General features: G+C 38.0%; 1 protein-coding gene across 8 annotated transcripts in view; it reads left to right on the top strand.

The window, feature by feature from the left end:
- bi (T-box transcription factor bifid) overlaps positions 1–13,314 on the top strand; it is a 104,057-nt gene extending 90,743 nt beyond the window's left edge. For 3 of the 8 annotated variants that reach the window (XM_076127364.1, XM_076127363.1, XM_076127360.1), the window contains 4 exons: positions 4,808–4,954; positions 5,648–5,724; positions 10,618–10,754; positions 10,988–13,314. In XM_076127364.1, coding sequence (XP_075983479.1) covers positions 4,808–4,954; positions 5,648–5,724; positions 10,618–10,754; positions 10,988–11,559 — 933 coding nt within the window. In that variant the 3' untranslated portion in view covers positions 11,560–13,314. Of the gene's footprint in view, positions 1–4,795; positions 4,955–5,647; positions 5,725–10,617; positions 10,755–10,987 lie in introns of all 8 variants that reach the window. The other 5 variants (XM_076127359.1, XM_076127362.1, XM_076127358.1 and 2 more) reach the window with 3 other exon arrangements.
- The last annotated feature ends 1,387 nt before the right edge of the window (positions 13,315–14,701 follow it).

Genomic DNA, 14,701 nt, shown 5'->3' with positions numbered 1-14,701 from the left:
TTAGTTAATAAAAACGCTTTACTTCAATAAAAATGTCTGGTTATAACAGATTTTGTGCATTTTAAGGCGTAAGGATTGGTTTTGATTTTGAAAATAGTTTCGATATGCAATTTCGTCCGCGTGGAAAGATTTCCCAAGAAATATGTATGAATTCAAGTTATAAAAGGAAGATTATTATATCAACAATGACAAAACAAACTTTCATGTCTAACCTACATTGGTGATAAAAAAATATAGGTAGTATTAGAATTTGGCCTTTATTAAAAACACCAGAGTCTTTCTGTAGTACTTTCAGCCCCAAACCGCTGATGCCTGATTACTGAGTACATTAAACGGTAGTTTATCTATTCAATAGGGATTTTTTATGTAAGTTTAAACGCTATTGAATAGATAAACTACCGCTAAGTGTACCTCAGAGACCGGGGGTGAGACATGCTTTTATAAATTTTGCATAGACATAGCAGAAGTTTAACGTAGGTAGGTTTATTAAAAAAAAACTATCCCTCAAAAGCTCAAATTGGGAATGTACGCGAACGACGCCGCATAGTTAACTAGTATTCACATAAATATATATCAGTAGTTTAACTCAAGCTGTACAATTGTTATTACGATCGCATACCATCTAGATATGCGCCATTGTTGCCATTTTAAAAATGTATGTCTGTATGTAAATCAGACATCGGTACATACATCAATATGCATGAATGTATGCTATTCTTCTACACTCAGCTTTATAATATCACGCTTTGTTCCTTGCAAAGAGGAAGGCAGAAAAGATTGACTCCCGCTTTCTGAGGTACATTTAGTGTTAGTTTATCTATTCAATAGCGTTAAAACTCGTATAAAAAAACGCATCAGTTGGCGCAGTGGTTTAGGTCGCCATACTAGTACCATTGCGTCAGGAGGTCGTGGGTTCGATTTTCACACGGGACAATTATTTGTGCGATCCACAAATAATTGTTTCAGGTCTGGTTGTACTTTGTATACGTTGTTTATATGTTTGTAAAAGTCCCTGCGACACAAGAGCAATTTTTAGTACGGGAGCTGTCTTTTTAAATGTTATCACGGTTTGTTCCTTGCAAAGAGCAAGGCAGGAAAGAGTAACCTCCGGTTTCTGAGACACATTTAGCGGTAGTTTATCTATTCAATAGAGTTTAAACTCATATAAAAAAACGCTATTGAATAGATAAACTATCGCTAAATGTATTTCAGAAACCGAGGGTCAGTGCCGTCCACACGTAGAATTCACGTTACACTCGTTTGGACTCAGCTTAAGATTGTTTAAATTAAGATATAGTTCGTGCGTTTGTTAATGCTTGAATATAACAAACTAGTGCTGATTTTCACGACTTACAGTTTAGTGATTTAAATATTGCTAAATGTACGCCAGAAACCGGGAATGAGAGCGTTATAACACTCGTCTGGACCCGGCTTTAAACTGTCATGACGTAGTTCGTACGTTTGTAATGCCTAGTATAGTAAAGTTGTTCGATTCACATGAATAGCTTGAAGGTATAATTTTCACCAGTATTCTGTCGTATTAATAGTGTGTCCACACGTCAGTGAGTGTGGGGACAGCGCCGCGAGGGTGACATCATAACTAGTCATTTCGTGACCACCGGGTCGCGTAACTTGTCATTACGATAGGGCTAACACTAGCAGTTTGTAGATTTATTACTATTTTTGTATTTCCTCACGTAAGAAGCTATTCACCATTTTAAACCATCGCGACTTGTACACATAATCTTATATATAAAATTTCCATGTCACAATGTTAGTTACAGTACTCCTCGCAACGACTTTACCGATTTTAACCAAATCTTATATGCGTATTGAGTAGGTCTGAGAATCGGCCATCTATTTTTCATATCCCTAAGAGACACTATTTTTTTTTTATGTGGCAAACAACGTTTGCCCTGTCAGCTAGCAATATTATAAGAACAACTACAGCTAGTAATACTATTTTCATGTTACAAATGATCGATGTTTGATACAAAGTACACGCGATACAATTATTATTGAATGCCACAAATATTTGATCTACATGGTAGTTTTATATTAACCACCTGAACTGCTATGCCAAGTCTACGACCCGACAACCGAACTCAAGACCTTGTGATGAGTATGGCTTATTGACACTTTAATCATATCTTTTACTGCCTTAAATCATCCTAGCCTTTCTTTCAACTATGTTGGAGTCGGCTTCCAGTGTCACTGGATGCAGCTGAATACCATAAATTTACATGGAGCGACTGCCTATCGGACCTCCACAACCCAGTTACCCGGGTTATAACACGATACCTAGACTTTCAAGCCACGAGCTCCTCTCTATATCTTTAACCTTATAACTGCTAAAATAAAACTGCTGAAATAACTTTTCTTTCCCCTGCCAACCCTACACGGTATTAAGTAATATATTACCACGTAATTCGCGGGCAGGTCCGCGTGTTACAACATGTAGAGTTCACTTCGCTTGAATACTTGATACTTTATCTAATATTAATAATAGGCGTGTCTGTCTGTCGCTAGTTCTTTAACAAGTAATTGTAGAGCAATTGTTACAATTGTACGTTTGAAAAGTTTATTATTCTTTTATACATTTTTACATACATACGTAAAATCAGGCATTTTTCCCATAAGGTAGGCAGAGACTAAAGAACGCCACTTGGTACGATCCTTACAAACTTCCCTTGCTTCATTCACATCCATACATCTTGTTATACAGTAACTGTCATTTTAAAAGTAGTTTCTTATAAAAGCCTTTTTTATCACCACGCCTTCACTACACATTGAATGTAGCAATAATGCGATTTAAATCTTAAAATTTTAGAGCAAGGATATTTTTGCCAATCGGGAAATCGACTCAAAAACCTACTTAAGTCATGCCAGCACTAATTTGTAATACTAAACTTATTTAAAATGCTTCACTAAAGTGTTATCTTTGAGCAAAATATGTTAAATAAGTTTTTGTGAACCGAAGACTAAAAGTCAGTTTCACAGTTTTCAGAAAACCGTTTAATTCCTATCCAATAGTTAAAAAGACAGCAAATGTAAAAGCAAATCTGAGGAAATTCCTTCTGAAAATCTAAAACATACTTATTTAGAAGCGGCAAAATCGGCCTTAACAGACTGATCCCCAATTTCTGAGGCACATTTAGCGGTAGTTAATCTGTTCAAACTGACATTATATGTACTTAAACGCTATTGAATTGATAAACTACCGTATGTACCTCAGAAACTCGGGGTAAGAAATACAATAGAAAACGCAACCATTTAATAAATAGCTATTCTTGTACAAGCAAACCCGTAGCATGTAACTATCACAGTAATAATTCTATTACAACCAAGAAATTCCAACAATTGCCATCGATCGTACAATTATCTACGCAATTTAAGGTTCATTTTCCTTTGCCGGCGATCGGGGCGGCAAGATCGAATGCGTTCATGCATCATTCATGCGCGCAAGCAATAATGACACTTAATGACACGGGGGTTCCTTTTAAACACGGGTCATTATTATAAAGATAGTTCGATACAAAGTTAATGCTGATTAAAAATATAATACTGTGATTTTACGCGATTTGACGCAGCCGGTGTTTTATAGGTGATATAGGTATATTATTTAAGAAGTTAGGTAAATACTTAGAAATATCTATATTACTTTTTGTTCTTGCCTTATTTTTTGTGTGAAGGAGTAACAAACATCAATTTATTAAACCACCGATATGTAAATATTATTAATCTTAAACAGGAATTCTTGCGCGCAATGAGCATGAATTTTTATAATAAATACTCAATAGTTTTTCGTTGGTTACATTTTCCGTGATCGCAAACTCTAAGTGCTCATTCACGTTGACTCGCGGGCGCGGTGGCGGGCGCGGTCGCGAAATATCAAACATATGGCGATGTACCAAAGTGTTCACGTACAAACCGTTCGCGCGGTCTAAGTCGCGGGCGAGCTAGCGGCGTCGCGCGCGGCCCGCGTGGCGCGCTCGCGCCAATATCAAACAAGTGAAGATGTTCGTGTGTGTTCACGTCGAACTAGCGGTGGCGGGCGCGATCCACTCGCGATGTCAAGTAAGATCAACCAGTTTGAGCCAGTTCGAGCCAAACGCCCGCCTGGCGGCCAACGTGAACACAAATCGCCACGTCCCCGCGCTCGCGACCGCCACCGCGCCCGCGAGTTCTAACGTGAACAAGCACTAAGTGCTCATTCACGTTGACTCGCGGGCGCGGTGGCGGGCGCGGTCGCGAAATATCAAACATATGGCGATGTACCGAAGTGTTCACGTACAAACCGTTCGCGCGGTCTAAGTCGCGGGCGAGCTAGCGGCGTCGCGCGCGGCCCGCGTGGCGCGCTCGCGCCAATATCAAACAAGTGAAGATGTTCGTGTGTGTTCACGTCGAACTAGCGGTGGCGGGCGCGATTCACTCGCGATGTCAAGTAAGATCAACCAGTTTGAGCCAGTTTGAGCCAAACGCCCGCCTGGCGGCCAACGTGAACACAAATCGCCACGTCCCCGCGCTCGCGACCGCCACCGCGCCCGCGAGTTCCAACGTGAACAAGCACTAACAATGAGGCGATTTTCTACCAGATCAGCGCCCCTAGCGGATGTCATATGGACTAATTAAACAAAAATAATAATTTTAAGGTCAACCTATCGATAGTAAAGCAGTAGAAAATCGCGATACCTTTTTCTAATACGAAAGATAAATTTAAAATGCGCTAATGTGGAAACAATTCCTTCATAACGACCCAACTTCGCTGTTCGACCATTTCCTAAGCTGTCTGAAGTGTGTGACACAGACGATCCTGAACTCGATGCACAAGTACCAGCCGCGGTTCCACCTGGTGCGGGCCAACGACATCCTCAAGCTGCCCTACTCCACCTTCAGGACGTACGTCTTCAAGGAGACGGAGTTCATCGCCGTCACCGCTTACCAGAATGAAAAAGTAAGTTAATTGTTTAATGTACTCTTGATTTAAGTATAAGGTATAGTCGTGAAAGAATTGAATTCTTAATCGATTGAGTTGTATTAGTTCGGGAAAAAAGTCTTTTCGCATTATAGTATGTATGAACTTGTAATAAAATATTTACTCTACACGAAAAATCTCGATATTTGGGTACCTCACGAGCTCACTGAAAGAAACCTAATGAACCGTGTACTCATTTGTGATTCTTGAAGCCAAAGAGATTTTGCGAAAAGACTTTTTCCCCGACCTGATATTTAAATGACAAATGTGGAATGGACATCTAACTTTTGTAGAAGACGAATATTTCCATTACATCTACTACTTGAATACTTCTAAATCAAATATATTGCTGCGTTTAAAGTAACTAAAGATTTTCTAGTATTACAAAATTAATCACCGGAACATTCATAAGGTTAAATTGTACCATTTTCTTCTTCATTTGCCAAATCTGACGGCCAAATGAAACATCCCTCAACTATTTATGAGTCATTTTGCTTAATCAAAAGTAATGTCTGTCCTTATCACTTGGACTTGTAGAGACAGAAATAACTTTAAACATTATTTAGCATTGAAAAACATTCGTACATTCGGCTGTTACACCACGAAAAATCATTAAATACCGATTAAACTTACTCCCAATTAAAAATAAGACTAACAACACCTTCTTTTCAGATAACACAACTGAAAATTGACAACAATCCTTTCGCTAAAGGGTTCCGTGACACCGGCGCGGGCAAACGGGAGAAGAAGTAAGTACCTAACCTTTGATGTTAATTGCCACCCGAGGAAACAATACCTCATATCATTTATATTGTATACAGCACAATGATGTCTTAAGCTTGTGACGTTTTGTTTAAAGCAGCTTTTTAGCCTGCTTTTGAGCTTTTTAACTAGGCTGTATATGCTAGGGTAGAGTCGTTTATGTTCTGATTATGTGCATCCAAAGATAGTTTTGTAAAATGACATTATTATCAGTTTAAAATGTCACTATTTTAAGCTCAAAAGTATTAAAGAGTTTACAAGCTATTAGAAGATATATGTACATTCTCGACTTTCTACAATTACCTATTGTCTCTAATACTATGTGAACGGTGATTTACGTCAAATTAAGTCATGAATTATACTTGATGATAAAATAAACTAAATTATATGGTTTAAAAAGTACCTAAGTTTTCCTACATCATCATTAAACTATACTTAACTTATAACTAACATCGTAAAATACATGTAAAATATTGTACTGTATTGATTTAATATTAATAGCAAATAGAATACCAGAAATTGCAAGACCCCTGTTCCAAGCGAAAGGAAAATCATTCAAATATTTCCGAAGAAGATAAACTACAATTCTATTTGTATCATAACAGTAATGACTGCGTCACATGTTCACTTCCATTTCCCAAGAAAATAAACATGTTGATTGTAAACGAGCCCCTAACAAGCATCTAATATATTCGTTTGTTACACACACACAACCATTCCTATATTTTAATACTTAATTACTTAATTTATTGCCTTGTAAACCAGAAACGGTAAAAAATCGTTTATAATCCCCACTAGGTAGGTGGTCAAAAGATAAATGAAGGCGCAAACGGACTATTTAAGTAAAAAGCTAACTGAATTATAGTATCTGTGAATCTTGAGAATTAATTAGAGCGGGAACTGTCGGCGCCGGTGGATATTCAAATTAAACCAATCGGGTGCCTCCTTATTCGTGTTCGGGGTTTAAACATAACGGTTAAAATGGTGGAGTCATTCTTGGCGCTTTTTTCCAGCGTCTCTGGCGTGCGAGGGAGAAAATTGGATTTCCGCGATAAAATCAGCTTTAGACGGTTTTTTTTTCTCTGTATAATTTGCCGCCGACTGCGGGCTGGTTGTTCCGCTAAGTTATTTGAATTCCAACAAGAACTCAATTAGTAGTTGATACGTATCTGTTTGGTGCATCGTTAGCCGGATTAGTTGGAGATGTGCGCCATATTGTTTGTGCAATTGAAATTGTACGATATACTCGTTGTTTCTAGTTTAACTGTCGTGAATGTTTGTTTTAATTTAGTTTAGTTTCGGACGACATATTATTCTGACTGCAGTGTTAGTGAAATGGTAGTTATAAATAGCTTTACGTAGTAGTAAACTATTTCTAGAGTACTCCTACTAGTATAATTGAAAGTTACACAGGTTGTATATTCGTATTGCTCTACAAAACTATGTAACATGAAACTGAAAATAGTAAAATGAGTTCCCGAAGCTCCATTTTCACGTTGGAAACACGAAGTTGGAACATGCCATAACCGAAGACGGATAATTCCGTACTGAAAACCGATGAATCGATTACGAGCTGGTACCGGAAGCTATCTTAAATGCTTACACATTGCCGGACTGTCCGTCCGGACCGGACGGCGGCGGCCGCCGGACGCTGCGGGCGAATCTTCACAAAATGGCCGCCGGAAGTGGCGGAAACGTGAGCGTTTTGACAAACGCCGCGCTCGGAAAAGCCGACGGTGCGAACACATGCCGCGCATAACTCACATCCGTACATAGGGCTGTGCTGCGGTCGCAATTAATATTGTATTGAAGTGCCTTAGAGTACAGGTAGATGTTGTTACGATAGCTTTTGGAGATAGACAGAGCTTTTAGCTTACTTCAACTGTATTTATATTATAACAGAAAACTTCGTCATCTATAAATAAGGCAGTGGAATCTCATACAATACTTATACGTACAAGCTTTATAAACCTACTTTCAAATACTGCGACCTCACAAATTCCTAAACAAACTTTTAATCAGTTTTCCGAATCTATTCTCTTGACCAATCACAATCACGACAGCTAAACCTTACCCGTATTGTCTCTTTCAAATGATTTAATTGCTCCCGGTTTGTGAGTACATTTAGCGGTAGTTTATCTATTCAATTACGTTTTATTTATATGACTTTAAACGCTATTGAATAGATAAACTACCGATAAATGTACCTCAGAAACCGGGGATTAATCAATCAGTAGCAGCCCTAACATGTACTCTATAAAGCAGGTTATACACATACCGTTAGTGTCCTTTGATATCGCTCGCCGTGTGTGAGAAAACCCCTTTATGTTGCCTACTAATTAAGATGCGGTCCTTTTGAGGTCACTCTTAAAGGTGTGGAGTGGATATCGAGCTGTTAAATTTTAAACGCTTTGGGAATTAAAAGGTTGAATTCCTTAGTACTTATTAAGTAGTAGAAAAAGTCTTTTCACATTATAGTATGTATGAACTTGTAATAAAATCTTTTCTCTACCCAAAAAAACTCGATATTTGGGTACCTCACGAGCTCACTGAAAGAAACCTGATGAACTGTGTACTCATTTGTGATTCTTGAAGCCAAAAAGATTTTATTACACGTTCATGCATACTATAATGCGAAAAGACTTTGTCCCCGACCTAATATATTGTAACTTGGTACCTAAATGATGCATATGTTTTTAAGACGATGACATTTAAGTTTTCTTATTATTTTTATTATAAGTAAGGATATTGAGAGTGGTTTTCATACTCTCGCTACTTTTACTATTATACTAGCAGATGGGCGATCTGAAACTTATTCTTAAGCAGTAAATAAGCAACAATTTACAAAAAAAAGTCAAAGTTAGTCGTTCTAAATTCGTTCCTTATCTAAAAGTAAAAAAGTAAACCTTTTTTCCGACACTAACTGCCAGTGACGTAATATCTTTAAAAACAATAAAAACAAAAAAGAAAATACGTATAAAACACCGGCCACATTATTTTAAACAAAATGTATCGTAATTTAAACAAAGAGAATCAAAACACTGTCTTATAACACGTTCATGGCAAGAATAGCAATGGCTCTGTCCCCTCGACCCCAAACTAACCGCGGCGCTTTAAGGGATAAAAATTTGGCAAAATTACAAGGCAGGCCACCCCTGTCGCAAGTTTACAATGTAACGTGAGCACCCTAATGCGAACAGTTTAACTTAGGGCTGCCACTAACAGTTTAATGTAATTTAAATTGTATTTTTTGGGTGTTGCAATTTACCGATGGATTGTGATAGAGCTTTTTCAAGTAGAAATTGGGCTTAGAATGCAAGTATCTAGCTGTGGTTAATTTTCTTTGTGATAAAAGGACCTATAAAAGAGCTGTTAATTTATAAATTACACAGAAGAAATCTTATTGATGTTCTTCACGTGCCTAATAATTGTACCATAATCTGTTTTATGTTTTTGATCTAAACGTGAAATTTCATTGTAACGTTTAATATTGTATTGAAAGCATCGTCGTTCTTTTAATATCTCTTATAATAAAGACTTTGGCATAGCTTTAAAATCAAAAGGGGCCGTTTCAATGTATTTTCATATATATGTATAAACTTTTCATATGATGAACGATCATACACTGTATAAATAAATGGTTAAATATATTTGTAAAGTTTTATAAAATCTAAATTCATCAATATTTTCACCATCAAACAGCGCCAACCCTGAAACCCTAGGGGTGGCACAAATTAAATTCTATCAGTTGACAATGAGACGAGTTAATAAAACGAATTTAGGCGCGGAACCCTCGCAAGACGGACCATATTTAGGGATCAGTAAAACAATGAAATGATAAAGAGTTATTTGTTCTGGGCGACAGAAGGCAAATAATTGCTATCCTTTTTGTGCGTTTTGGGGTGAGTTAAACGGTCCGCTCGGAGGATTTTATCCTTTCTGTTGTGGTTCAAATATTGTACGCATTTAGATGATATGTTGGGGTTGAGACAGTTAGATAAAAGAATATGAATGATGTCTGTTCCGATTAATGTCAGTTTAGAAATCGAAAGTTCGTTTTCAGTGTGTAAGTACAAAAATGTGTAGATAATCTGAAACCACTGCTGAGTATTTACTTCCTCTTATAAATATTAAAATTAGTATGTATTCCTCTGAATGTATACCATTTTGTACACATATCTTGAGTCGCTTGAGATATCAAAACGAGTTAGTGTGTGAATCGGGTTAGCAATGACAGAAAAATACTAAATCTATGAAGTTAAACCAAACCCATACGATGCGACTGAATTCAATGAGTACAGTTTTGTAATCTACAACATTAGATAGATATTGCTAGCGCCTAAAAGCTTTAATTTTCTTCCAACAATGTGTCAAAATATAAGAAAAATGACTTGTAGATTCAGTCACCTTTAAAACTTATTAGCTAACACGGTAGGGGCGTCTGTGGCTCAAATTTCGGCGATCATTAGAAGATGATTAACCTTTCGTGGCGAACAGGGGTCGTTGAGGACCATTACTTCAAATGTCAAACGATTCACACCCTAGTGGTGTCATTTTAAAAGTATTTTTTTGAACTTTAGAAAAATATATATTGATAAGTATAGTGGTTGAATTATTCTGATAAAGTCTTAGTTTTGACAAAGACGATAGTTATTAAATCAGCAAATATGGCTAGTTTATTCATAGTAAGTTGTAATATTGCAACCAAGAATAAGATATTTTCTTACCAATGCTTATTACTGACATCAATCAGGCAAAAATCTGGTATTTACGACTGATTTGTAATTCTTCGTGGAAACTTCTTTAGACCTCAACTTTTGACCATATTTTGGCCACTTTCATAGTTGTATGTAGCATCTATATGATAATAACACGAGTAGTTTGTCCGTGTACCGCAGACAAGCGCTGCTGACGGCGCGCTCGGACGCGAGGGACGATGATGACGAGCGGCCGCTGGACGTGGGGGGGCCCTCCAGCCCTCCGCCGCCGCCCCCCACCACGCAACACAACACCACCTGTGAGTATACACACATTACTCTTCCATAGACAGGGAGTACTATGGTTTCTTTACAATCGTCTTTTCAAGAAAATGTTGTCACCGATCTTCTGTTTCGTCGTACTCCAAATTGACTATGTTAGGTACACATAGTCAATTTGGAGTACGACGAAACTCCCTGTCTTGAAATTAGTTTCATTCAAAGTCGGCAACTATCCCGAAGAATGCAGTACTGACCAAACCTTCTCTTCCAGCATGGTTCAGCTCTAGTGGCGGCGGTGGTGACTCAGGAGCTGAAGAGGGCATCGAGGCGGGCTCAGACTCGTCGTGCTCGGGCGGCGCGAGAGCACCCTCGCCCCCCGCCGGTCCCTCCCGCCCCTCGCCCGCGCCCGACGTGTCCCTCGGCCCCCCGGTGCAGCCCCCGCTCCTCCCATACTTGTATCCGCCGAGCCTGTACCCGCCACCGTTCTTCCCGCCGCACCAGATGCCGCCGGGCCTGCTGTTCAACCTCCACCCTCTACTGCAGCAGTACTCGTTGCCGCCTCCGCCGCCGGCGCCTGGGCCGCACGCACCACTAGGTAAGGCGCACAGGTTCGCGCCGTACGCCCTGCCTGGTCTAGGGTCCGCGTTCGAGCAGGTGGCGCCCCGCGCGCGCTCGCTGAGCTCGTCGCCGGCGCGCGCGAGGCCGGGCTCGCCTCCCGCGCGGGCCGCGTCCGCCGACCCTCCTCCAGAGCCGAGTTCGACGACCCCCGCCACTCCGCCAGCGTCAGACCTGAAAAGCATCGAGCGCATGGTGAACGGGCTCGACGTGGAGACCCAGGACTGACTGCCGCGCTGTACATACCGTGTATTTATATGGTGGTGCCACCCCCCTCCCCCCTCTCGCCTCGGGCGACGTTTTGTATCGTTCCTATTTTGTTTTTCTTTCGAGTTCTATTCGGGTCGATAATCGTATACTGATTGTACATAGTTAAGCTTACATTAGGGATCGTTCACACAATGTAAGGCTCCTCGTGGACGGACGGTGTCGCGATGAGACGCTGTGGCTCTTCATTATTTCATGTTGCCATAATCTTTCTACCTTTTTATATGCTAGACATACTTCCTATGCAATGAACATCGTACAAGACAAATTAATGTCAATCTATGAGCTGAAATGTAACACGAAGTGGACAAAAGACAATGGAGAAGGAAAACAATCAAATAAAACTAAATAAAATATCGGAACAGTTTTGATTATTACACAACTTAATTAAAGGTTCATCTCCACTTTATATATTTTAAACTTCTCGATAAAAGTACCTTTGAACGCTAAACAGTTAAGCGCAGTGTCGTCGCGACATCGTACCGACCACGGAGCCGTCACGTTAGCCACATAGCAACACCGCAATAGCAATAGTTTTAAATTAATACTCTCATTTCGATGTACAATTGTAGCAGCGACGGCTAAAACATACATGAATCAGGTTTTGTGCAAATTACAAGGATTTTTGCGCAAACCGCAAGGATTTTAGTGCAATGAATCATACTTTGCGCAAGTCGCAAAGTCTTTTGTGCAATAATTATATCATTTGTGGACATATTCCCTATTAATTTATATAGCTACAGATATTGACGGTGTATCAACAATACGAACTACTTGTTTAAAGTCTTATGCAGAACATTGTGGAAGATTCTATAATCCGGAGTAAAAATATTTTCGGACTAGTTAATTAAGTATTTTATTTCAAAATAAGATATACCTATAGAAACATATTTTTTTACGCCTTTTGTTCAAAGTTGTCAGATTTTATTTTTTCTTATGTATTTCATGTAAAATCTTGTAATATTTCACGTAATTTTATGATTAATCAAATAGTTTTGATTAGTTTTGTGACCGTCGCGGCTACAAACGGTAACATCGAAATAATTAATTTTCATTTTCCACTTCGAATAATTAAAATATAATTGATAATATTGCTTTATTTTGTAAATACATTTTGTAAGGTATATTTACGTGTTTACTAATAAATAGACATATTTTGAAAATATGTTTTGTCAATTGTGCTGTGAGATGGCGCGAGTTCGATTGTTGCTTTTGTTAAAAAATATATCCCATTTAATATTCAATTTTAAGTACAAAATATACTAAAATTGATGAAAAAAATCACAAATGTTAACTAAATGTTGGTAATGTAAGCTGTTGTCTTCGATTGGCGAAATATTTCAAAAATACAATTTCTGATAAAGCAACAATTGGACGCGCGCAAAAAACGATTGATAATTCTAACTGTAAGTTAAAGTTTGTAATATATAGTTAATAAATATTGTAGTTAAAAATACAAAATATATAATTATAAAATGAATATAATTTTCCATGGAATTCATTAAACTTAAGCAGCAAAACATTTGGAAAGTATTACAACGTTTTTTTACATAAAACAGTTACAGTAACCGGTGATTTGATTGCAATAAGAATTGTTTTTGCCATTTTTCTACAAAAAAAATAAGCTTTTTGAAAATGGAAGGAGACTGTAATTTTGCAACAGTTGTAATTAAAAATTATTCATTAAAATATATAGATAAATCTATTGACAAATAATTGTTTTCTTTTGACACCCAAGTCTAAGATAATTTCCCGATTTAAAAGTTGAATTTTCACAAGGAGTGTCACCAGTCCGTTCCTTTATCAACTAAGTAAATACTTTTATAAAACCACGTCACATTTACAAGCCAGTTATATCCTAAAAACATTTCGCAGTAAGTATTGTGTATAAATATTTAAACGGTATTCAAAACTAGGTGACCTGCGCGGCTTCGCTCGCGTAAAAAGTTTCGCCCAAACTGAGTTGGGGTCTTCAACTTTTCTTCATGCCGTGTTCATTTGTTCTCAATCATTAAGCTAGAAAAGCCAATAAAAAATAGCCATTCACTATCTTATCACCCACCTCTGCCTACACCTTCTGGTTTAGCGAGTATGATATTATGTATGACTAGCGGACCCGCGCAACTTGGCTCGCGTCACATTAGAGAATGGGCGAAATTTTTCATCGCTTTTGTAACATTTTTCACTGGTACTCTGCTCCTATTGGTCGTAGCGTGATGATATATAGCCTATAGCCTTCCTCGATAAATGGGCAATCATACTCTGAAAGAATTTTTCAAATCAGGCCAGTAGTTAATGAGATTAGCGCGTTCAAACAAACTCTTCAGCTTTATAATATTAGTATAGATGTGTATGTAGGTACCTATTTTGTACTATAAGAAACGTTTTTCATTTTTAATGTCATCCGACTAAAGCAAGTGAAATAGTGACGCCACACACTAAAACGCGCCCATGTTATCAGTATCACGGAACTATATAACTACATATCTCGGGATGTGAAGACACGAAGCTCTATAAAACAATGATCTCCCATCTTAAGTGTGGTCGTAATGTTATTTTACACAATTACGGCATAACAACGTGCGTATCACCGGCTCCGTATAATTGGAGGTTCTCCCAACACTATGCGAACGCTTAGATCACATCTAAGAGCTGTGATGCTCAAAGTTATTCAGACTTACTTTACTTAATGTATGGCTAAATTCTGTACAGCCATCGGTGGATATTTCCTACTGATTTTGTATTGTACTTACATTTTTTCTTATTTTAATAGAGTAAGAATTTTTTTTCGGGTTTGAATTGGAGGACAGTAAATAAATGCAGCAAATAATTATGTACCTATACTATAGGCTAAAATTTTATTGAAAAATTCAGTTAGATTAATTTTAAAATGATTATATTCTTTTAAGAGCTATTTTCAATATTTATCTGCGAGATACCAAGGTTTGAAATACTTTATGAACAGCTGCCAATCTGTCTTTCTGTTTGAAAAGGTTGTCTTTAGAACAGCATAACCGACTTTATGGGATAGTTACTAAAAAGAGGAGAGGTTAATGCGAAAATCAAAGCGACATTCATAATTTAAGTTAAAGCGGTTTAAATA

The sequence above is a fragment of the Anticarsia gemmatalis genome, chromosome 20, assembly GCF_050436995.1.
Source record: "Anticarsia gemmatalis isolate Benzon Research Colony breed Stoneville strain chromosome 20, ilAntGemm2 primary, whole genome shotgun sequence".
NCBI classification, from domain to species: domain Eukaryota; kingdom Metazoa; phylum Arthropoda; class Insecta; order Lepidoptera; family Erebidae; genus Anticarsia; species Anticarsia gemmatalis.
Note: the sequence above shows the minus strand (reverse complement) of the source record. Positions and strands in the feature narration are given on the sequence as shown.